The 22,714-nt window shown below is 44.8% G+C and overlaps 2 protein-coding genes and 1 long non-coding RNA gene across 5 annotated transcripts; 1 reads left to right on the top strand and 2 right to left on the bottom strand.

Moving 5' to 3' along the window:
- Positions 1–1,839: 1,839 nt before the first annotated feature.
- Positions 1,840–7,787, bottom strand: Zfp954 (zinc finger protein 954). Of its 2 annotated transcripts, XM_063288674.1 has the most exons (6): positions 7,549–7,786; positions 6,696–6,786; positions 5,786–5,824; positions 4,902–5,028; positions 3,736–3,834; positions 1,840–3,312 (listed from the first exon to the last, which is right to left on the bottom strand). In XM_063288674.1, the coding sequence occupies exons 4-6, from the start codon at positions 4,933–4,935 to the stop codon at positions 2,408–2,410; spliced, it is 1,038 nt and encodes a 345-aa protein (XP_063144744.1). In that variant the 5' UTR covers positions 4,936–5,028; positions 5,786–5,824; positions 6,696–6,786; positions 7,549–7,786; the 3' UTR covers positions 1,840–2,407. The 2 variants fall into 2 exon arrangements, with proteins under 2 accessions (XP_063144744.1, NP_001100942.1); NM_001107472.1 differs by lacking the exon at positions 6,696–6,786 and having other exon boundaries at positions 1,842–3,312; positions 7,549–7,787.
- Positions 7,788–8,685: 898 nt separating this feature from the next.
- On the top strand, positions 8,686–12,698 carry LOC108349540 (uncharacterized). The gene is made up of 2 exons (XR_001835664.3): positions 8,686–8,797; positions 12,391–12,698. It is a non-coding gene; the product is annotated as an uncharacterized LOC108349540 (long non-coding RNA).
- Zfp773-ps1 (zinc finger protein 773, pseudogene 1) lies at positions 9,819–19,967 on the bottom strand. 2 transcript variants are annotated; one of them, XM_063277173.1, is made up of 4 exons: positions 19,645–19,967; positions 18,559–18,685; positions 17,604–17,687; positions 9,819–11,399 (listed from the first exon to the last, which is right to left on the bottom strand). In XM_063277173.1, exons 1-4 carry the CDS (start codon positions 19,702–19,704, stop codon positions 11,299–11,301), a joined length of 372 nt encoding a protein of 123 aa, XP_063133243.1. In that variant the 5' UTR covers positions 19,705–19,967; the 3' UTR covers positions 9,819–11,298. The 2 variants fall into 2 exon arrangements, with proteins under 2 accessions (XP_063133243.1, XP_017445439.1); XM_017589950.3 differs by lacking the exon at positions 9,819–11,399 and adding an exon at positions 14,039–16,586 and having other exon boundaries at positions 19,645–19,966.
- Positions 19,968–22,714: the final 2,747 nt, after the last annotated feature.

The following is a 22,714-nucleotide window of genomic DNA, read 5'->3' as shown; positions in this document are numbered from 1 at the left end:
GGGGTTAGGAATGCTTTCTTCTCTTCCAGAGGATGAAGTTCAGATCCTGGGACCTAATTTTGGTAGCTCACAGCAACTGACCAGTAGCTAGGCTCCTGAGATCCCTGGAGGCAAATATATACACATGCCTGCTTATTCTCACTCATAAATCCCTATGTAAATAAAAGTAAAATCTATTGGGGGGGGTAGAGGCAGATGGTCTCTGCATTTGAAGCCAGCCTGGTCTACAAAGCAAGTTCCAGGACAGCCAGAGATATGTAGAAATACCAAAAGAGAAGGGAGGCTCTGTGGGCTGCCTGAGGTATAAAAAAGCAAGGGGAGTCACGGGCAGGTTCATAAGCTCAAAATTATCTCATGGTAGCATTCTTTCCAGGGTACTCAGAAACAAAATATATAAAAGGTGGCTGAGATGGCTTAGAGCTGTCATAATCCTCATCAGAAATTTCATCCAGTAACTGATAGGAACAGATGTAGAGACCCACAGCCAAACATTAGGTGGAGCTTGGGGAATCCTGTGGAAAAGGGTGAGGAGGGATTGTAAGAGCCAGAGGGGGGGGGGGTGTCAAGGACACCAAAAAGCAGCCCACAGAATCAATTAACCTGGGCTCATAGAGGTCACAGAGACTATCAGGGAGCCTGTATGGGTTTGACCTAAATCCTCTGCATATGTGTTATGGTTGTATAAACTTTGTGTTCTTGTGGGACTCCCTCTGACACTTTTGCCTGCTTTTGGGGTACTTTCCCTCCTGCTGGGTTGTCTCATCCAGCCTTGGCAAGAGGGTTTGTTCCTGGTCTTATTAAAACTTGTCATGCCATGTTTGGTGGATATCCCTAGGAGGCCTGGCTCTTTTCTGAAGGGAAACAGAGGAGGAGTGGATCTGGGGAAGAGGGAAGAGTAGAAGAAAGGAACAGAGAAGAGAGCAGGGAGGGTAAATTTCAATCTATTTAACGTGAGAAAAGAGTAAAAAACTTTCACCAAAACCAAAACCACCTGCCACCTTGAAGAGGACCTAGGTTCCCTTCCCAGTGTGAACATAGCATTTATAACTCCAGTTCCAAGGGATCCAATGACTTACTTCTTCAGGTACCACATGTGAACTCAAGACACACAAATACACACAGGTAAACACATAAAACATTTGGGTTACACTTCAACATAAGAATCACCATAGAGCTGTTCCCCATCAAAACTAGGGAAAATTGGGGCTGGAGAGATGGCTCAGAGGTTAAGAGCTATTCTTTCGGAGTTTTAAGAGAGAGCCCTGACTTTGAACTTCTCACCAGTCCTTAGGGAAGGTCCTTGAGTCCCTCTCCCTGCCCAGCCAATTAATGTAAAGGTCGCCAGGACCACCCATCATTACCTGCCTAGTTGCTGTTGCAATAATCTGTCCTTGAAATTGTATAAAAAACTTATGAAAGAGAAGGGATTGCCTCTCCTCTGGGTGCAGGACAACCCCAGTGCACTGGAACAATAAACCTCTTGCTTTTGCATTGAACTCCATTCTCGAGTCTCATTTGGGGGTCTCCTGGTAGCTAAGGCTCACTTTGAGTTTTACATTTCTCCCCATCCTCTGCATCGATACTGTGGTTCACAATCATCTGTACCTCTAGTTCCAGAAAAGCCTATGTCTTCTTCTGATCTTTGTGGGCACCAGACAAAAAAAATGTGTTCTACATACATAGATATATGTATATGGTAAACATATGTAACCAAACACTCACACACAAAATTAATGTATCTACCAAACAAGCAAACAAACAAATAAACAAACAGAAAAACCTCCCAAATCTACTTAAACTCAGGAGCACACTAGAAAACCTTTCAAGAGTCAAGAAAGATTACAGAGAAGAAAAACACATTTATTTCAGGGCACTGCAACACTCAGCAAAAAGAGCAGTCATGTCTCATTATTAAACCACTCTGTTCCTACGCCATCCAAAATCAGAAACTCTGCCATCTCACTTAGCTCCCTGGCATCAGCTCCTTGGGAACAGAAAGATGACAATAGTCCTCATGTCCTGATGTACCTACTCCAGGAAGAAGTTCCAATGACTGTGTCTCACAAAAGCCATTCTCGGAACTTCTCTAAGGTCAGGTTCAGTCCTAGGGCTGAAGGTTTGCCAGTGGCTGAAGCTACTCCCTACAATCTCCACACCCAGAGACCAATGTGGGGTGTGCCTGTTGTTCAGAAAACACTTTTGCTCTGCTCAGAGCCTATCCCAGAATCCAAGGGTTCACACTGCAGCCTAAGTCCGGTGACAACTTCACTTTTCTGGGCTGGAGGTGTGGGTAGATGATGCCCTCCTTTGCTTTGAAGCGTTTAACACTTCTTTTTTCTCGCAGAGATTTCAAGTGTTCACGGAGATGGCCAAAGGACGTCGTACCCTTAGAGCTCTCCTGAGTGGTCTATCTCGCATGAATCTTCCGGTGTTTGTACAGGCTAGAGCTGCTGCAGTACACTTTGTCACACTCCCTGCATGCATACTGCTTTGCTACAACATGCACTTTCATGTGTCTAACAAAGTTGTAACTGGAATTAAAGACTCGCCCACACTCATTGCACTTGAAAGGCTTGCCGTGAACCGTTAGATGTTCAATGAGCTCGGAGTTTTGGGTGAAATACATGCCACATTCACCGCAGCTGAAAGGCTTCTCTGCAGTATGACTGTAGAAATGATTCAGAAGGCCCTCTCTGCTCCTGTACGACTTGCCACATTCACTACACTCAAAGGGCATTTCACCAGTGTGAAACCGATAATGGACCTTAAGGCCTTCTCTGCTCCTGTATGATTTCCCACATTCAGTGCACTTAAAAGGCATTTCTCCTGTGTGGAGTCCCTGATGAGAAATAAGGGAGATATTATGCTTGAAGGCTTTGCCACACTCGCCGCACCTGTAAGGCTTCTCTCCGGTGTGCATTCTGAAATGCTTAATGAGAAAGGCCTTTTGGCTGAAGGACTTCCCGCACTCGCTGCACTGGAAAGGCTTTTCTCCTGTGTGTATCTTCCAGTGCCGATTGAGGTGGGATATACTGGTAAAGATCTTGCCACAGTAAGTGCATTTGCAGTTCTTCTTCTCGTTCTGAATGGCCTCTCCGCTCTCAGTGTTCGTTGGGGCGTCCCTACCACTGGAAGTCACCTGATGCCTGAGAAGACTGGAGGAGGTCTGAAGGATCGTCACATTGTCCGTGCTTAGCAAGGGTGTCTCAGCACAGCACAGCATTTGCTGTTGCAGTGTGGATAAACTAACACCTCCTTCTGCAGACAGACTCTGCTCAATAGGGGACTCGCTCTCCACTTTGATCCAACAACCTGAACACAGAGAAATACTGATGAGTGGCACATAGGCTGTCGAGTGATAGACAGACAGATAGCACCTGTTTAACTAATGGTGATCTGAGATTTCTCACAGAACAAAGGGCGAGTTCAGAGTAGACAGGGCCTGTTACCATGCTGAATTTGTCAAGATCATATGTTCTAGGGGCCTTAGGAGCAGCAAAAACACAAGCATGGAGTGAATCACAGGGAATGCTAGGAACCATAACATATTCCTCACCAATAGCTTTCTGCAAGCCTCCCATGCTGGAGATGCAGAACACAGTGCAGAAGACTGTCTAGGCCAGTAAGACATGGTAACTGAGGAACTTGCACTCAAGGACTGCCCTGGGTACACTGCACACTAACACAAGAGAGGAGAGCCTGTGTTTTGAAACGTTGCATGGGAACAAAATATACCTGTCCATAAACATGGAGTCAAGAACCTCAGTGCCGGCACAGAGAGATCTCCACAAGACTCCGCCTGAGTCAAATCCTGAATCCCAGAAAGTTCAAGTCCTAGAATAAAATAATACAAGAAGTGAGTCTTCCGTACAAGGACTGATTGACCCATAATAATCCAATTTGGAAGGGATCGCTTAGACCTGTTTGGAAGCCTCAGATAAAGCTGTAAGCCTAGACTGGGCAGATTCTGAGCCATTCTAACCTATATCCAAATCAATCATAGGCCCCGTGTCACTTGTAGTTTGAGTCTCGCCCTGCCCTACTGTGTAGTTCTACGTGTGTCTTGAGGACAAGCTTCTCTTGGCCATGTGCTCATGGTCCAATGTGCCTCAAGGTGACTTTTTTCTCTGTTGTCTTCCCCTCCTTCCCTTCATGGTCTCTCTTGAGACCCCTCACTCAATTCTAAGTCCTACCTTCTTCTCCTCTCTGCCCAGTCGTAAGCCCCAGACATTTATTGGCCAATCAGGAATTGTTGGGGAGCTTTCTTTACATCGGGTAATACAGTGCACCAAGATCAGGTTGTAGTCTGGGCTGGGACACAGTTTGGGAATACACAGCACACAAGACTAGCCCCACCAATACAAACTAAAGAAGCTTAATGCGAACAATCCTCCTAAGAGTGTCTTGTAAGAAAAACACCAAAGACTAAGCCCGCCAGAGCCACCAGTCCTCACACAGGGAGACACAAAGCATATCACCTAGATAGAGAAGTACCTGTGAGAAATGCCATGCATTTACCGTCTCATCAGGTCCGAGAGAAATGATCACTGTCATGATTCCTGACCTCTTAGTGGTGCAAATCATTGATCCCAGTACTTAGAAAGCAGAGGCAGGAGGATTTCTGTGAGTTCTAGCCACCTTGGTCAATACAGTGAGTTCCAGGAGACCCAGCCTCAACCCACCACCCAAACAAATATTGTCACCCCAAACTGATTACTGTTTGCCTTTACTATACTCGAGAGTGAAAAGGTAGCTGTGTAACAAGCCTCTGTCTATAGCCTGTATTTTTAGCCATAGGACGGTTGGGGACAGACAGAGCGTTCATAGGCCAGCTTTGAGATGAACATGTCTCCCGGGTTCTACCACACAGACATGGCTCTGTCAAGGCAGGAGGTCCTTACTCAGGGAGGACACTAGTGTGAAGATTTCTGTCATCACCGTCTGGTACAGGAGCCTTTGAGAGTCATCAAGCAGTGTCCATTCCTCCCAGGAGAAGTACACAGCCACATCCTCAAAGGACACGCAGCCCTGAACAATAAAGAAAGTTGAGTTTGTTTATATGAAGCCTCCTTCTCAGGGACTCTTGGTATCCTCAAGACAGTCATTTCTACACAGCTGCCTACCTCAGAGGGTACTAGGCTGTCAACCTTTGACACCCAGATGTCCTCCAGGTTCCACTAATGACTGTGCTCATCATTCAGTAATAACAGGAACCTGAACATGCTGGCTTTTCTATTACTGTGAAGAGACACCTTTCTATCAGTGAATTCACCTGGGCTCCTCCCAATCATCTGTCTCACACAGGTCACATCTGGGTCACTGTTGTCCACTCTGTCCCTGGCACGAAGACCAGGAAGCCATCTACACGTGACATCGAAACACACACATCAGTCTTCACACTGAGCTTCCATTTCCATCTCAGTACGCAGGCTCAGCCCTCAGCTGCTGTGCTACCCAGCTCCTACCTTCTGCTAAAGCCGGCAGACCTCATGCACACCTGAGCATTTCTCAGCATTCTCAACCCATCTCGCTTCCAGGCATCCTGTAAGGTCATCACTGGACCTTTAAGACCTCTGAATCTTCAGCCAATGGTTACCATGAAGGGAAACCTGGCGGCCATGTAATCCCTGCTATGGATGTGGGGACCTTTCATTCTGAGCATGTGCCAGGGAAACCCAATGGAAGGACAGAGAGAATCCCAAGCACAGAGTCTCAGGACACCATAGTCCCAGAGGTCACTTATGTAGAAAGTGAGGAATGTGATTCTAGGGCACCCTCCACTTACCTCTTCCTGGTTGGCAGGTTTCACTGAGTACTGGGAAACCTGTAAAAAACAAGGCTGTGAGTAACAAGCAAGAGTGTTGGTATCTCAAAGGTTCACCTAAGTCCCCTCTCATACATGCAGTCAGGTACCCCCAACTGACCCTGGGCTCCATCCCTTAACGGTATGCAGACAAAGAATCAATCTCTTTGTTGCCTGAGGACACGCAGATGTCTCATTTACTGTTCTACTGCTGTGACGACACCATGGCCAAGGCAACTCTTCCAAAAGCATTTAAGTAGGGCTTGCTTTTAGTTTCATGGGGGTTAGTCCATTATTATTAACATGGTGTGAACAAATAGGTGTGGCACTGGTTCAGTAACTGATGAGAGCTTTACATCCTAATATAGATGCAGCAGGAGAGAGAGGGGTGGGGTAGGGGAGGGATACTGACAGACAAGCACTAGCCTTAGCAAATTCTCCCAGCTACACATTTCTTTTAACAAGGCCACACCTCTTAGTTTTTCTCAAACAGTGCCACTCCCCGGTGACTAAGCATTCAAACACAGGAGCTTAGGAAAGTACTTCTTATTAAAACCACCACACAATCCTAGCTCGAAAGGAAAATTATTGCACCAAACTCAGTTCTGTGTGTGAAGTACTCGGTACAGGCTTTTCCTATGCACATGACTAATGCATGTGTCTAGAATTTCACAAACACACAATTGTTTCAGAATGTATGAGTTTATCTATATACAGTCAGTTAAGAATTTGGGGGCTGTAGCGATGGTTCAGTCGTTAAAGTCTAAGCTCACACCAAAAATATAAGAATTTGGGAGGCAGGTGGTGGCGGCTTTTATCTTTAATCCTATACAGAAAAATCCTGTCTCAAAAAAACAAAAAAAAAAAAATGCCAGGCAGTGGTGGCACATACCTTTAATGCCAGTACTAGGAAGGCAGAGGTAGGTAGATCTTTGAGTTCAAGGCCAGCCTGGCCTATAGAGTGAGTTCCAGGGCAGTCAGGTCTACAAAGTGAAACCAAAGGCATATCTGTGTGAGACTGAGGCCAGCATTGGCTACATAGGCCAGCCATACTCGCAGAGTGAGTTAGAGGGGAAAAATAGTTAAGTAGTACACTTTAGTCAAATGCTTAATGGTTTCACATAACTAACTAACTAAGCAAGCAAGCAAGTCAGTAAATAAATCATTTCAAGGTTGATTCCAGCCTGATTTACACAGGGAGGTCCAGGACTGCCAGTACTATTGTCTCAAAAAAAAAAAAAATCAGATATTTGAAGACTAATCTCTACCTCTATGGTCTACAACCCTAATTCCTGCATTAGTACACAGGACTAGGATTCATAGATCTCTGTCTCCATCCATATCACTTCATCCTTGCTCAATATTCCCCCGGGGATGCTTGGGAAAGTTTGAATAGACTAAGTCTCACCTCTGTTCAAATCTTCCAGGGGCTGCCACTGTCTCTATAAACAAAAGTCAGCTCCTTAGGTGCAAAGAGCCTTTTCCCTCATCTAATGCCAGCAGAGGTCACCCCAGGGCTCTGTCTCCGAGATTAGGCCCGCCTCACAAGCTTTGGGAGGTGCAGTTGACCAGAAGCTGAGAAGGAATGGCTAGCACACAGATGTCAAAATACATAATTTCGTCCTCCGGTTTCTTACAGTTGGGGATATGGGGCGAGGGAGGTGGGGCGGGTATACCCTGTTGGCTCCTGACCCAGATCTCAGCGCTTTCGAACTCAGGTAAGTGGGCGATCACTAGGCACTCACCTGGGGCAGGGCTCCACCCGCAGCTTCCACAATCACCATTGGGCTCCAGAGGATGGTGGGGCCCTGGGACGTGGCCATCCCCACTCTAAGGCTGGATCAGATCACACGGGTTGTCGCAGACCTCAGATCCGTCTTTGAGACGGAGGACAAACGCTTCTAACGCGCCGGCTTTCCAGCCATGGCTAAAGCCGATGACACCAGTTTTCTGTGAACCATACTGACGGGTCCAGGAAGTTACAAAGAACCTCCTGCTCGCTTAGCCAAAGGTCCCGCCCAATGGGTCTCATCGTCGCTGGAATGCCTATTTTCATTGGCTGAACTTCATGCAAAGTTTTCTGGGCAATGTAGTTCAGACAGGATCAAATGTCTGAGATCAGGACACAACTACAACTGCCCTGTTGGAGGAGACTATGTCTCAGTGGACTTAATAGGACTAGTCTGGAGACTATTTTCTCCACACTCTTTTCTACCTGAGGCGAGTTGGGTGTGGATTAGAAATAGTAAAGGCTGAGCTACAAGGCCAGGCTTGCTGGAACTCTTTTATATTACGGAACTGCAGACAGAGGCAAGTAGAATTCTGTGTTTTAGAACCCAGGCTGCCATAGTGTTCTAGGCCAGACAGGGCTACATAGTGAGACTTTTTTTATTTAATGTCTGGAAATGCATGAGACTGGCAAAGTTGAACTTTGCATTTGAGACATTTGCCATGTATGAAATGGTACCTGCCAGGTCTGTGAACTAAGAAATACAGGAATGGTGACCATGGAAGAGGGAGAAAGGACATGTTTGGATTGGAATCAAAGATTCCCTCATCATGGGACTCTAAATTCAGATGCTACTCACACCAGTATGGATGGAGTCGTCAGGATTAACGTTTCTATTGTGCAGCCCCGTGCTAAGGGAAAATGAAGGGAACATCGGAATTCGGTTTAGGAAGCTTTTGCTGTGGCACTGAGGCTGCTCCAGGAAATGTGAACACTGGTGCATTTGTAATCACAACAGTGTCCACAGGAGTCCTGTTAATTTCAGGCACATCCCTTCTCTGCGTTCCACTTCTGCAACTGTCCCGGTCTCCATGGTGCACATTGTTTCAACTATGTTACCCAGGAGATGGCGCATACACCTTTAATTCCAGAACTTGAGAGGCAGAGACAGGTGGATCTTTGAGTTCAAGGCTAACTTGCTCTACAGAGTGAGTTCCAGCGCTACACAAGAAATCCTCTTACTAAAAGAGAAACAAGGCTGGAAGGTAGGAAAGGATAAAGACTTTGTCTTCTGGTACCTAGACAGGTTTGAAATCTGCACCGCTTTGGCGTGACTGGTTCTAAGCCTTAGGTAGGAACATCTCTATTTATGTGCCTCTCTGGGCAGCCGGGTCAGCTGGGGCTGCAAACTCTGGACGCAAACGCGGTGATACATGATCCCTGGACAACTGATGTTACATAACCCTGGGGTCTGGATCATGAGCCCGGGGATAGGGCTGATGTCCCTCCCGATGGTGATCCAGTCCTAGAAGGTTCTGTTTTTTATCTTTATTCTTCTGAAGACTGTATTTACTTTCTGGGCCGATACTGCTCCTGTAAACACGCTGAGTGCAAACACTCCGGACTTTCTGCAACCAATGCGGCAAGCACCGGCTCCACAAAGTGGCACAGCACAAGATGGGCAAGGATTCTTTGTCCAAGGAAAGTGGCCTCACAATAGAACAGAGTGGCAAAGGTCAGATGGAGCCTGCCTTCTGCCAAAGGCTGAAATAGCATCTAGTGCTTTAACTGCTGAACCATCTTGGGTTTTGTTGTTTCTTTTGTTACCCATTGAGTTAAGCCAGGGCCACATGTGGCAAAACAAGCTTCAATGACTAAATTGAAGTCCCCTGTGTTACACATATTAAATATCCTGTCACATCGATGAGAAAGGTAACTAATACAGCTCTCATACCTATCAGCCCCCCTTTTGATTTTTAAAGTTTTATTTATTTAGTTTATAGATGTGAGTACACTGTTGTTCTCTTCAGACACATGAGAAGAAGCATCTGATCCCATTACAGATGGTTGTGAGCCACCATGTGATTGCTGGGAATTGAACTCAGGACCTCTGGAAGAGCAGTCAGTGTTCTTAACTGACTATGTAACTGAGCTATATTTCCAGCCCCAGCCCTTCTGTAGAACTGCTTATATCCCAAGTGTCTTGTCTTTTCCTCCCTTCTCTCCCCACCCCCTCTGTCCCTGGCTGTCTTGGAACTATATGAAGATCAGCAGGCTGGTCTCGATTCCAGAGATCTGCCTGCATCTTCCTCCCAAGTACTGGGGATAAAAGCTTGAGCCACATTGTCCCTCAGTATAGCATTTTTGTTTACATTGAACTTTAAAAATTTTTAAATTTTCCTCCGGATTTCTTCAATAACCCATCGATCACTCAAGAGCAGTGTCCAATCGTCTTTTCTTTGCAATTGTACATTTTAGTTTTATTTGACTGTGATATGAGCAGATACAAGTAATAATTTTGATTGTTTTGTATTTTTGAAGATACCATCTGTCTTAGGGATTTACGGCAGTGAACAGACACTATGACCAAGTCAACTCTTTTATAAAAGGCAACATTTAATTGGGGCTGGCTTACAGGTTTGATCCATTATCATCAAGGCAGGAACATGGCAGCATCCAAGCAGGCATGGGGCAGGTGGAGCTGAGAGTTTAACATCTTCATCTGAAGGCTGTTAGTGCCAAGACTGCAGACTTCCAGGTAGCTAGGGTGAGGGTCTTAAGCCCATGCCCACAGTGACACACCTACTCCAGCAAGACAACACCTTCTGATCCTGCCACTCCCTGGGCTGAGCATATACAAACCACCAACCATCTATGCTGGGAGTAGTGGTGCACACCTTCAATCCCAAGACTTGGGAGGCAAGGGCAGGTGGAACTTTGTGAGTTCCAGGCCAGCTAGGGCTGTTGCACAGAGAACCCTGTCTTAAAAGAACAAAACAGAACAAAGGCATCATTTATATTCTGCAATGTGACCTATGTCAGAAAAGGCTCCATGGGCTGAGAATACGTCTTCAACAGTTGTTGCTTTAGAAATCATCATTTTTAATTGTAGTATGCATAGGTGTTTTGTATATACGTCTGTGCACCACCCCATCTCTCCAGCCCATTTATAACAGTATGGAAATCTCTTGCAATTTAACTCTTCCCTTGATTTTTTTTTTGTTTAAATCTAGGTGACTATCCTTCTGATGACAATGAGGTATTGAAGTCACCCTATTTATCTGTTCATGTCTAGCTATGTTTATTTTAGAAAATAAAGGACCCTAATTCACACACATACACACACACACACACACACACACACACACACACACACACACACCCCTCATTCCTCTTATTAATATGTTGTAGCACGTTTTATCTAGTCCAGTCTTTAGTAAAGTGTAATTTATCAGCTGGAAGTCTTAACTGCTAATGGTTAGTTTTTTGTCTTCCATGTGCTTTGTATATTGTCTTACGTCTTTTATTTTCAATTTCTTTGCCAGTGACCTTATTTATTGAGGACAAAAATGAGTGAGCCCTTGCTTTAAAACCACGTAATTGGCCTTTGGCTTATAACTAGAGAGCTCATACTATTAGCAGACAGGTCAATTACTGGGGACTATTTGTTGATTCTGGTAAATTTGGTTGGTTTGTTTGTTCATTTTTTCTTTTTTTGGGATTTCCTGGTTTAGTGAGCGGGACATGACTCCATTCTGGTTCTTTTTTATTCGTGCTGTCCTCTTCGTCCTTCTTCATCTTCTTTTTTTCTTCTTCTCCTTCTTTTCCTTTTTTGGTGTTTCAAGACAGGGTTTCTCATGGTTGGAACTGGAAAATATCATCCTGAGTGAGCTAACCCAATCACAGAAAAACACACATGGTACGCACTCATTGATAAGTGGCTATTAGCCCAAATGCTTGAATTACCCTAGATGCCTAGAACAAATGAAACTCAAGACGGATGACCAAAATGCGAATGCTTCATTCCTTCTTTAAAAGGGGAACAAGAATACCCTTGGGAGGGGATAGGGAGGCAAAGATTAAAACAGAGACAGAAGGAACACCCATTCAGAGCCTGCCCCACATGTGGCCCATACATATACAGCCATCCAATTAGACAAGATGGATGAAGCAAAGAAGTGCAGGCTGACAGGAGCCGGATGTAGATCGCTCCTGAGAGACACAGCCAGAATACAGCAAATACAGAGGCGAATGCCAGCAGCAAACCACTGAACTGAGAATAGGACCCCCATTGAAGGAATCAGAGAAAGAACTGGAAGAGCTTGAAGGGGCTCGAGACCCCATATGTACAACAATGTCAAGCAACCAGAGCTTCAGGGACTAAGCCACTACCTAAAGACTATGCATGGACTGACCCTGGACTCTGACCTCATAGGTAGCAATGAATATCCTAGTAAGAGCACCAGTGGAAGGGGAAGCCCTGGGTCCTGCTAAGACTGAACCCCCAGTGAACTAGACTGTTGGGGGGAGGGTGGCAATCGGGGGAGGGTTGGGAGGGGAACACCCATAAGGAAGGGGAGGGGGGGGAGGGGGATGTTTGCCCGGAAACCGGGAAAGGGAATAACACTCGAAATGTATATAAGAAATACTCAAGTTAATAAAAAAAAAAAAAAGACAGGGTTTCTCTGTGTAGCCCTGGGTATTCTGGAACTCACTCTGTAGACCCCACTGGCCTCCAACTCACAGAGATCAGCTTGCTTCTGCCTCCCAAGTGGTGGACCTAAAGGTTTGTCCCACCACTACCTGGCTTGTATACTTTCTTATACACTCATGATTAAGAATGCCTTTCTTCAAACAGGATATACATGGAAGTCTATAATCCCAGAATTTGGATTTGAAGGAGGATTATGTGTTCAAGACCATCTCCAATCTGAACTACAATAAAATAGACAAGTTCTCAAAAACATCAACTATTACAGACAGCTGAGATGGCTCAGCAGGGAAAGGTACTTGCAGCCAAGCTTGACAAGCTGAGCTTAAATCCTCAAGATCCAAAAGATGGAAGGAGAGAGCTGACTCCCACAGCACCCCGACACCCATGTGCACATTATAGTTTGCATATGCCGCCCACCCTCATGCAAATTTGATAAATAAGATGTAACTGTGGGTACAGTTCTTTAAGTGTCTTTTGTGTGCTGGATTGATGGTCACAAGGTGCCTTGTTTTGTGCCTATGCCAACATGCTTTTGTTTCCCTGTGAAGTTTGAAAGGTGAGACTGCTGTTCATGTCATCTTGGTTAGCAGTTATGTTCATTCAATGCCAGACACATGTCATTTCTGAGCACTGTGATCAAGTTCTGGGAGGCTCCCCTTTCTCAGTGAATTGGCATTTGCTACCTGTGACCTTTAACACTGATTTCCACTTCGTAATTTCTACATTTAGATGGTGGCGTGTCACAGAGATTCTTCTCTTGGCACTTAAGGTTCTTAACACCTTCTGTGACTAAATGTCCATTTCTCCCTTAGCTCTGTAAAATCATATGCTACCATTTCATCGAACGGCTTTTCTAGTCCTTTAGATTTTTCTTTTGTTAACTTGTTTTGGAGATTTAATAATAGTTCTATGTACATGAGTGTTCTGTCTGCTTGAGTATGTGTGCCTTGTGTGCTGCCTTTTGGGTGGTGGTAGACCACAGCATAGTGGGTGCTGGAAACTGAGCCTAAGTTCTCTGCAAGAACAGCAAGTTATCTTAACTGTTGAGCCATCTCTCTTGGCCCCTGAACTCCTAGGTTTTATTTCAAGCCTTCTTTCTACCCTTAGTATTCATAGGTTTGGCCTCTTGCTTGTGTCTCATAATTTGTTAAGGTTGTAATAACGTTTGTTTTTGCTTTAGGTGTTTTTGCCTGGATTTTGGTTGGATTTTTGTTTCTGAGACAGGGTCTTACTATGCAGTGCTGGCTGATTTGGAACTCTCTATGTAGACCATATTACTCTATAACTCACAAAGATCTACTTGTCTCCGTCTCCCAAGTGATGGGATTGGATTAATGGCTTACACAACCTCACACTGACCCTGTCCAATGTCATTTTTATGGATTAGGCTGGCTTCCGTCTTTGTATCTCAGGATAACTTTGAAAATTTTTAGCCACCTGCCTCTCCACCCTGAATGAGTGGCCATACCTCTGGATTATATGCTGCCGAGAATCAAACCCAGGACCATGTGTATGCTATACAAGCCCTCTACTAATTGAACCCAACCTTACTACCCTCATGTTTTGACCTCACCATTATGTTGGGCTGTTCAAAAAGAGTCTCACAGCTTGAGAGATGGCTCAGCAGCTAAGAGTATGTTATGTTTGTACAGAGGAAAAGGTCTCCACCTTTTCAGTGCCCATCTGGAGTCTTCCAAATGCTTTTATTGGATGTCTATATGTCTTTCTATGCACATGCCTGCCACACCACTGATTGATACACCTACCATCTAGCTTACGCAGACTTTGACAATGTATTTAAAATATTAAAGTTTAATAGTTTTCACATGTACTATGTTGATGAAGTCAAATAAATTCCTCTTCAGATCTCAGCCTCTCTGCTGGCTTTACAATATATCAATATACCTTAGTGCATGCTTTATTTCCATTCTATTTTATTTTTTCTTTTATTCATCATGAGACCTGCTTGTGGCTAGGCTTTACCCACCAATGTCTCAGTTTCATTTGCTAACACAAGATCCACTCACTGTCCCTGGGAAACACTCAATTGCAGGTAAAGTCCACTGTATACCAGGCAAAAATACAAGGCCAACAGTCTCTCACACCACACTAAAGGCCTCTCCAGGAGCTCCTGCCCTTCAGTCTGGGAAAGGATGAATGGGCAGAAGTCTGTGCAGACACTACAAGATCCTATGTCACATGCCTACACAAACACACAAACTTAACCAACTCTTTATAATAACACATGAAGATAATGCCAAATTAAAACTACAATTACATGCTACCACACAGCTACAAAAATGATTCAAATGAACACCACACAGCTTACAGGGTGTCAGGGAAGATGTAAGGAACCAGTACCTGATAAGCTGAAATCTGAACCACATAGTCACTTAGAATCTGGTAACTTCTTAAAACTTGGGTTGGAGTGAGGGCTCAGTGTGTAAGTTCATGTGCTACCCTTGCAGAGGACTTAGGTTCCATTTTCAACAAACACACTGCTTCATACCCATCTGTAATTCCAGTTCCAGGGATCCAATGCCTGTTTTTGAGCCTTCATAGCCACCAGGCATGTATTCAGTGTATACACAGTATATACACAGACAAAATAGTCACACCTGAGAAAACAACAAATACTAAAAACATAGAGGTTATATACCTACAAGAGAGCATAAAGTGCTACACAGAGCTGGTCCCCAACAAAATTAGTGACACTTAGGAACACAATACTAGTGAAGACTTTACAGTAAAGAGTCATTTATCCCAGGGACTGCAATATTCAGTGAGAAAAAAAAAAGCAGGCAAGCAAGCAAACAAGAGCAACAACAACAAAAATATGTCTTATTTAAAAGGTGGCCACTCTCTTCCTCCTCCATTCAAAGTCAGTACCATGGAGACTCCACACTGATGCAATCAAGAACACAGCTTCCTCTTGCTAAGTCCCCAGAAAGCATTAACTTCTTAGGAATAAGAAGACGGCAATAATTCTCATCTTGCCTCTGTGTTCTCCTTTGATGAGTAACTTTCAATGGCTGGCTCCCTTGCAAAGGCTACTCTCAGGACTTCTGCTCAAAGTCATGTTCACTCCTAAGGCTCAACCAGCTTGGTCAATGTTCTCTGCATTCACAAACCTATCTGGGTTGTGTCTGTGTTGCTAATAAGAGCAGACTTTGCTCAAAGGTTTTCCCAGAATCAGTGGGTTCACGATGCATCTCTGCGCTGTGGCTTCTTAGGTTAAACAGGATGGAAGTGTGGGTGAAGGCTCCCCACATTTGAAGCACTCTTGACTTTTGCCCATTGAACATCCTCTTGTGTAGATAGGGTAGATCATGGGAACTATTTCTCATCTTCACTGTCCTCAATATTTTTTTCAGCGTGAACCTTGCGGTGTCTAGAAAGTCCAGTCCTGTAGCAAAACACTTTCCCACATTCCTTGCACTCATGATGCTTTTCTGCAGTGTGAAATCTCTGATGTTTGACAAGGATGTACCTCATGGTAAAGAATCTTCCACACACATTACACTTAAAGGGTTTTCCCCTGCTGTGAACCTTTCGGTGTTTCACCAGGTGTGAGTTTTTTTTAAAACTCTTCTTACACTGACTGCACTCAAAAGGCCTTTCCCCAGTGTGCACCCGGGCATGATAAACGAGGCTGGATTTCTCCTTAAATAATTTTCCACACTCACTGCATTTGTAAGGCTTTTCTCCAGTATGAACCAGATTATGACGTATGAGGCTGGACCTGTTCACGTACGATTCCCCACACTGGTTGCATTTATAAGGTTTCTCTCCAGTGTGAAGTCTTTGATGTCCAACAAGGGAGCGGCTGTGTTTGAATTTTTTCCCACATTTGCTGCATCTAAAGGGCTTTTCTCCAGTGTGAACTTTCAAGTGTTGATTCAGGTCAGCCTTCTGGATGAAGGACTTCTCACATTCGCTACACTTAAAAGGCTTTTCTCCAGTGTGTATCCTCCGGTGTCGAATAAGCAGCGACCTGCAGTTGAAGGATTTGCCACAGTAGGAGCAGCACTTGTAATTCCTCTTCTCACTGTGAGTGGCCTTTCCTTTCTTGGTGCTCCTGGGTTGCCCCCCATCACTGTGAGTCGCATGATGCCCGAGAAGCCCTGAGAGAGTGCGGCTGTCCATTGTATTGTCTGTGCTTTGTAAAGTCTTCTCTGATATGTCACTTCTGTTTCTCTTCGTAACTGAAAGTCTGTGCTCTGCTCTCTGTAAGTGATTCTCAGCACTGCTCAGCTCCTGCTGTGGGAGCATGGTCACATTAAGCCCTCTTTCTGTTGTCGAAAGGGTCTGCTCACAAGGTATCTTTGCAGGCTCCACTCCTTTGCAGCAACACGGAAACACAGAGAAACAATGATAAAGGACATATAGACTTGGAAATGGCAACAAGCCCAAGTAATCAACACCCAAGACTGCTCACAGAGACTTCAAGATGGGAAGGGCCTACTCCAGGGAAGAAGGAGGAAGAGCCCTGTCCCAGCAAACATGTCAGGCAACAACACAGGAATGCCATGCAGCACAAGAAGGCGTGTTGGAGACTTGAACTTCCTTCCTCAGAAAATGGCTTTCTGAAGAGCCTCAGATGGGCACTGTCCCGATTGGGTTGGGTTTTTTTGCTTTTGTTTTTCCCTCTACTTGACACACGTTAGGGTCATCTGAGAGTAGGGAATCTCAGTTGAAAATAAAAAGCCTTCATAAAATAATCATCAAGGGCCATTTTCTTGATTAATTTTTGATGTGGGTAAGCCCACCTCATTTCCTGTGGTGCTACCCCTGGCCAAGGTGATCCTGGCTGACCATGCCATGAGGAGCAAGCTAGTAAGCGATGTTCTTCCATGGCCTTTTCTTCAGTTCTTGCCTTGAGTTTCTGCCTTGAATCATTCTTATTGATGGACTTTTATCATGAAATATAAGATGAAATAAACCCTTTTCCTTTCTAACTTGCCTTTTGTCAGAATTTATCATAGCAATAAGAACTCAGAGACAGAGATATTCAACACAGTGCAAAAGGCTGTGTCTAGGCCCATTCAATACAATAACTGAAGAACCCATTTTCAAGGACTTCTCAGGGCACTTGTACACACTAACAACATAATTAAGGAAAACTTATGTCACAGGGGAGCAGGCAAAACACTTAAGACTCATATGTGAGAGATAGCCCTGGATCAGAGATAACAGCAATGACTGTTAGACAACTGGGCAAACATAGCCAGACGGACTCTACCACATTCCTTTGCCCTGGCACCAAAACAGCAGAACCAATAGAAAGATACTTCTTATAAACCCATCTAGAGTGTACACACCAATAACCTTCACCCTCCAAATACCCGTGCACTTACTTGGAGTCAAAAATCTCAGGGCGGGGATGAAGCGATCTCCTGAAGACTCCAGCTGAGTGATGTCAGTCCCAGAAGGTACAAGTCCTAAAGTAAAATACAGGAAAGGGGAATGTCCCATACCAAGACAGAGTGGTGTAACTTATGCAGTCCACAGGAAAGAAAACTAACAACAAAGACCCCTTGTGGTGGTCTGAATGAAAATGGCTCCCATAGACTTGTAGGAAGTGGTATTATTGGAGGTGTGGCCTTGTTGGAATAGGTAGGTGTGGTCTTGCTGAAGGAAGTGTGTCACTGGTGGTGGGTTTTGAGGTCTCAGATGCTCAAGCCAGGCCCAGTGTCTCACTCTTTTCCTGCTGCTTTAATATCTGGATGTAGAACTCTCAGCTCTTTCTCTAGCATCATGTCTGTATGCATGCCGTCATGTTTCCCACCATGGTGACAGTGGACTAAACCCTTGAACTTCAAGTCAGCCCCCAATTAAATATTTTCTTTTTTAAGAGTTGCCATGGTTATAGTGTTTCTTTACAGCAATAGAAACTCCGAGACATCCCTAGAGAGATCTTGTATGAAAACCCAAGTAGTGTCTATATCAGTGCCACAATTTCTGCCACATAGAGACACAAATCACCTACAGGAAAAGAAAAGTACCTGGGTCATAGGAATGGCAGAGTATTTACAGTGTCTCCACATGAAGAAGCCATCAGTGTGAAGTCTATTAAACTACCATAAGATTCCTCACTTTAGGCTGCTTCCTGTGTGCCTTTGCTATATAAGAGAGAGACGATGGTCATATACCATGCCCAGGTCTCTCATTTGAGCTTCCCACTCCATGACAGTGGGGAAAGAACCAAAACCCATGGCCCAGATTTGGGAAGGAGACATCTCTCTATAGAAAAGAATCCAAGCCCAAACAGACAGGATGCTCTTACAGAGTGGGTGTGGGGTAGGAGCTTACCTGATGAGGACATGAGAACAAAGACCTCCATCATCACGTGGTGGTACAGACGCCTCTGAGAGTCATCAAGTAGTCTCCATTCCTCCCTCAAGAAGTAGATAGCCACATCATGAAAGGCCACACCACCCTGCCACAACAGAGAATGCTGAGTTAATAAGAAACAGTTTCCTTCTCTTGGACTTTTGACATCCGAGAGAACCACTCCCATTTAGATCCCTTCTTCAGAGGGCACCAGACTCTTCACCCATTGACACTCTGTCTCTACTCAAGGTTGCAATGATCACTGTATTCAGCACCAGCCACAAACAGGTAGACAGACAGATGAAATTTACCTAGTCTTAATGTTTGGTATGGAAAGTTCTACCTTTCTACCAGACAATTTATATAGGCTTCTTCACATCATGCCAAACAGATATGCCCAGATTGGAGCCACTGCTCTCCACTATACCTCTGGCGCACGAGCTTGGACATGAACACATCTAGTCATACTTTCTGCCACCATAATGTCATTCCATTTTCGCTTTAGTATTCAAGCCTGCAACTTGAATACTCTCATCTACTGAACCCCTCCCAACTGCTGTCTCCCACCGCACCCAGCAGATCTCAAGTATACCCGAGGGCTTCTTTGAGCATTCCTAATCCATCTCACTTTAATAGTCGCCACTAGAACTTGAATACCTCTGAATCTTAAGGAAGTCGCTTCCTATTAATGGAACTGTCCATATAATTCCCGCTCTGGACTCAGAGACCTTATATACTATAATTATCTTTTATGGAAATCAGATGGTAAGACAGGAGCATAATATCAAGCAGAGTCCCAAAGCATTGTAATCCCAGACATCACTTATAAGGCAATTGAAAAATGTGAGTTCCTGCGGCACCGTTCATTTGTGAATAAAGACTGCTATTAACACAAAGCCTCCCATATCCCTGAACAAGTCTTACAGTCACAGGGCTCCCAGGCTCATTAATGTGCGTGTATGAGTACTCTAAGCCATCTGCAAGCTCCAACTAGCATCCCAGCCCACATTGCACTCTAGGACTGGGGAATTGGGGGTGTGTGGGGTGTGATCACGTGGTACGCACCTGTGCCTGGGCACCCTGCCCAGCTACTGCAGTCTGAGTCTGCTGGGCAGTTGGGTCCATGGACACGGCTATTTTCCCCAGGCCTGCAATTAATCACACGGGGTCTCTTAGACTTCAAACCGGTCTCGGTGCTAGACAAAGCCTCGTTCCTCTCGCTCCTTTCAGTCCTGGACAGAGAGCTGTAAAACCAGTTTTCCTTTGACCTGACCCAAGCATCCAGGAAGATAATTACCGCACACAACCACTAAGTCCCAATGTTCTCCCGCCCCTCTCTTTTTTCCCTTTCTTTCCCTCTTTCCCCCCTTCTTTCAGTTAAAGCCCCCGGAAGCGCCAGTTTCCATTGGTTTAGCCCTTTTGCGCGGTCCATTCTGGGTAATGTAGTTCAGACAGCGTGCACCCTGGCGACCTGGCCGCTGCTGCAAATGTGTAAGCAGGAAAAGGGATATGCAAGGATTTCAAGGAACTTCTGCAAACATTTCCTTGCCTACAGATGCACCAGTGTTTCAACTCCTTGATCATCAAGGATAAAGTGGATTCCTGGGTCTGACTCTGGTATGCATTAGCAAATTTCCCTTGGCAGAAGGAAGCTCAGCTTAAAAGCCAATGGTGACAGTATCATACCTGACGTGTAAAGATGTGAAAATAGTCCGAATTTTGAAAACAGTCTGCGCAATTCCAAGACGCACTATTCACTCACCTCTACCTGTATTCCTGTCTTTTCTCACGGGCCTAGTATGTGTCGATTATGTCAAGGAAGCACACACTCGCACGCATGCTCTCTCTCTCTCTCTCTCTCTCTCTCTCTCTCTCTCACACACACACACACACACACACACACACACACACACACACACACACACACACACACTCACACTCACTCCCCTGCATCCTTTCCTTTTCCATGTTCCTACAGGATGTTATGGGTACTGTGGATAGAAGAGATGCTAAGACTTAATTTTATTCTATTCTTTGATTCTCCCAACTCTCATCTCAGCACAGAGTAACAGACAACCCCTACTGTTCAAGAAGACTCCAAAAGACAAGAGATAATGAAATATTAGTGCCATTCTGGAACACTCTGGAACTGGATGGTGAGTGTTGATTCTGGAAAAGGTGGGGATCAGGATTGCTACTGACCATGTGATATGCTAGAGAAAGCGCCAATATTTTTGTCCTTTCTGCAACAGTCGTCACTTTAAACCCAGCCTCCTTCTGTTAGGCCACAGTGTGCCATGAGGAAGTGGTGGTAATGAGCTGTGATTGGTATAGTAAAGCAAGCATTGGGACATTGAGTGGGAAGCCTCCTGCTACTTTTTTTTTATTGGATTTTTTATTTTACATTTCAAATGTTATTCTCTTTCCTGGTTTCCCATCCATAAGCCCCCTATCCAATTCCTTTCCCCTTCTTCTATAATGGTGTTCTTCCCCCACCACCACTCCACCTTCCTGCCTCCCCTCTCTGACATTCCCCTACACTGGAGGGTCCATCCTTGGCAGGACCAAGGGCTTTTCCTCCCATTGGTGCTCAACAAGGCCATCCTCTGCTACATATGCAGCTGGAGCCATGGCTCTATCCACGTGTAGTCTTTGGTTAGTGGTTTAGTCCCTGGGAGCTCTGGTTGGTTGGTATTGTTGTTCTTGTTGGGTTGCAAGCCCCTTCAACTCCTTCAATTCTTTCTCTAACTCCTCTAACAGGGACCCTGTTCTCAGTTCAATGGTTTGCTGCTAGCATTCGTCTCTGTATTTCTCATGCTTCGGCTGAGCCTCTTAGAAAACAGCTATATCAGGCTCCTATCAGCATGCACTTCTTCCCTTCATCAATGTTGTCTAGTTTTGATGGATGTATATATATGTACTGGGTCCCCAGGTGGGGCAGGCTCTCTGAATAGCCATTTCTTTAGTCCCTGCTTCCAACTCTGTCTGCATATCTCCTACTATGAACATTTTTTATTCCCCCTTTTAAGAATGGCTGAAGCATCCACACTTGGGGCGTCCTTCTTCTCGAGCTTCATGTGTCTGTGGATTGTATCTTGGATAATTCGATATTTGGGGCTAATACTTATCAGTGAGTGCATACCATGTGTGTTTTCTGTGATTGGGTTACCTCACTCAGAATATTTTCTAGTTTCATTCATTTGCCTATGAATTTCATGAAGTCATTGTTTTTGATAGCTGAGTAGTAATCCATTGTGTAGATACACCACATTTTCTGTATCCATTCCTCTGTTGAAGGGCATCTAGGTTCTTTCCAGCTTCTGGCTATTATAAATAAGGCTGCTATGAACATAGTGGAGCACGTGTCTTTGTTATATGTTGGGGCATGTTTTGGGTATATGCCCAAGAGAGGTATAGCTGGATCCTCAGGCAGTTCAATGTCCAATTTTCTGAGGAACCTCCAGACTGATTTCCAGAATGGTTGTACCAGTCTGCAATTCCACCAACAATGGAGGAGTGTTCCTCTTTCTCCGCATCCTCGCCAGCATTTGCTGTCACCTGAGTTTTTGATCTTAGCCATTCTGACTGGTGTGAGGTGAAATCTCAGGGTTGTTTTGATTTGCATTTCCCTTATGACTAAAGATGTTGAACATTTCTTTAGGTGTTTCTCAGCCATTTGGCATTCCTCAGCTGTGAATTCTTTGTTTAGGTCTGAACCCCATTTTTTAATAGGGTTATTTGTCTCCCTGCGATCTAACGCCTTGAGATCTTTGTATATTTTGGATATAAGCCCTCTATCTGTTGTAGGATTGGTAAAGATCTTTTCCCAATCTGTTGGTTGCCGTTTTGTCCTAACCACAGTGTCCTTTGCCTTACAGAAGCTTTGCAGTTTTATGAGATCCCATTTGTCGATTCTTGATCTCAGAGCATAAGCCATTGGTGTTGTGTTCAGGAAATTATGTCCAGTGCCCATGTGTTCAAGATGCTGCCCTAGTTTTTCTTCTATTAGTTTGAGTGTGTCTGGTTTGATGTGGAGGTCCTTGATCCACTTGAACTTAAGCTTTGTACAGGGTGATAAGCATGGATCGATCTGCATTCTTCTACATGTTGACCTCCAGTTGAACCAGCACCATTT

The sequence above is a fragment of the Rattus norvegicus genome, chromosome 1 (genome assembly GCF_036323735.1).
Source record: "Rattus norvegicus strain BN/NHsdMcwi chromosome 1, GRCr8, whole genome shotgun sequence".
In the NCBI taxonomy this organism is placed as follows: Eukaryota; Metazoa; Chordata; class Mammalia; order Rodentia; family Muridae; genus Rattus; species Rattus norvegicus.
The sequence above is the reverse complement of the archived record's forward strand: the minus strand, read 5'-3'. Positions and strand labels throughout refer to the sequence as shown.

Coding starts and splice junctions, on each gene's coding strand:
- Zfp954 (NM_001107472.1), bottom strand. CDS start 7,626: ATGGCCACGTCCCAGGGCCCCACCATCCTCTGGAGCCCAATGGTGATT. Junction 5,825..7,548: donor CGGGTGGAGCCCTGCCCCAG/GTGAGTGCCTAG, acceptor TGTTTTTTACAG/GTTTCCCAGTACTCAGTGAA. Junction 3,313..3,735: donor GACTCCATGTTTATGGACAG/GTATATTTTGTT, acceptor CTCTGTGTTCAG/GTTGTTGGATCAAAGTGGAG.
- Zfp773-ps1 (XM_017589950.3), bottom strand. CDS start 19,704: ATGGACCCAACTGCCCAGCAGACTCAGACTGCAGTAGCTGGGCAGGGT. Junction 18,686..19,644: donor GGCAGGGTGCCCAGGCACAG/GTGCGTACCACG, acceptor CTGTTGTGGCAG/GGTGGTGTGGCCTTTCATGA. Junction 16,587..17,603: donor CCTGAGATTTTTGACTCCAA/GTAAGTGCACGG, acceptor GTTGCTGCAAAG/GAGTGGAGCCTGCAAAGATA.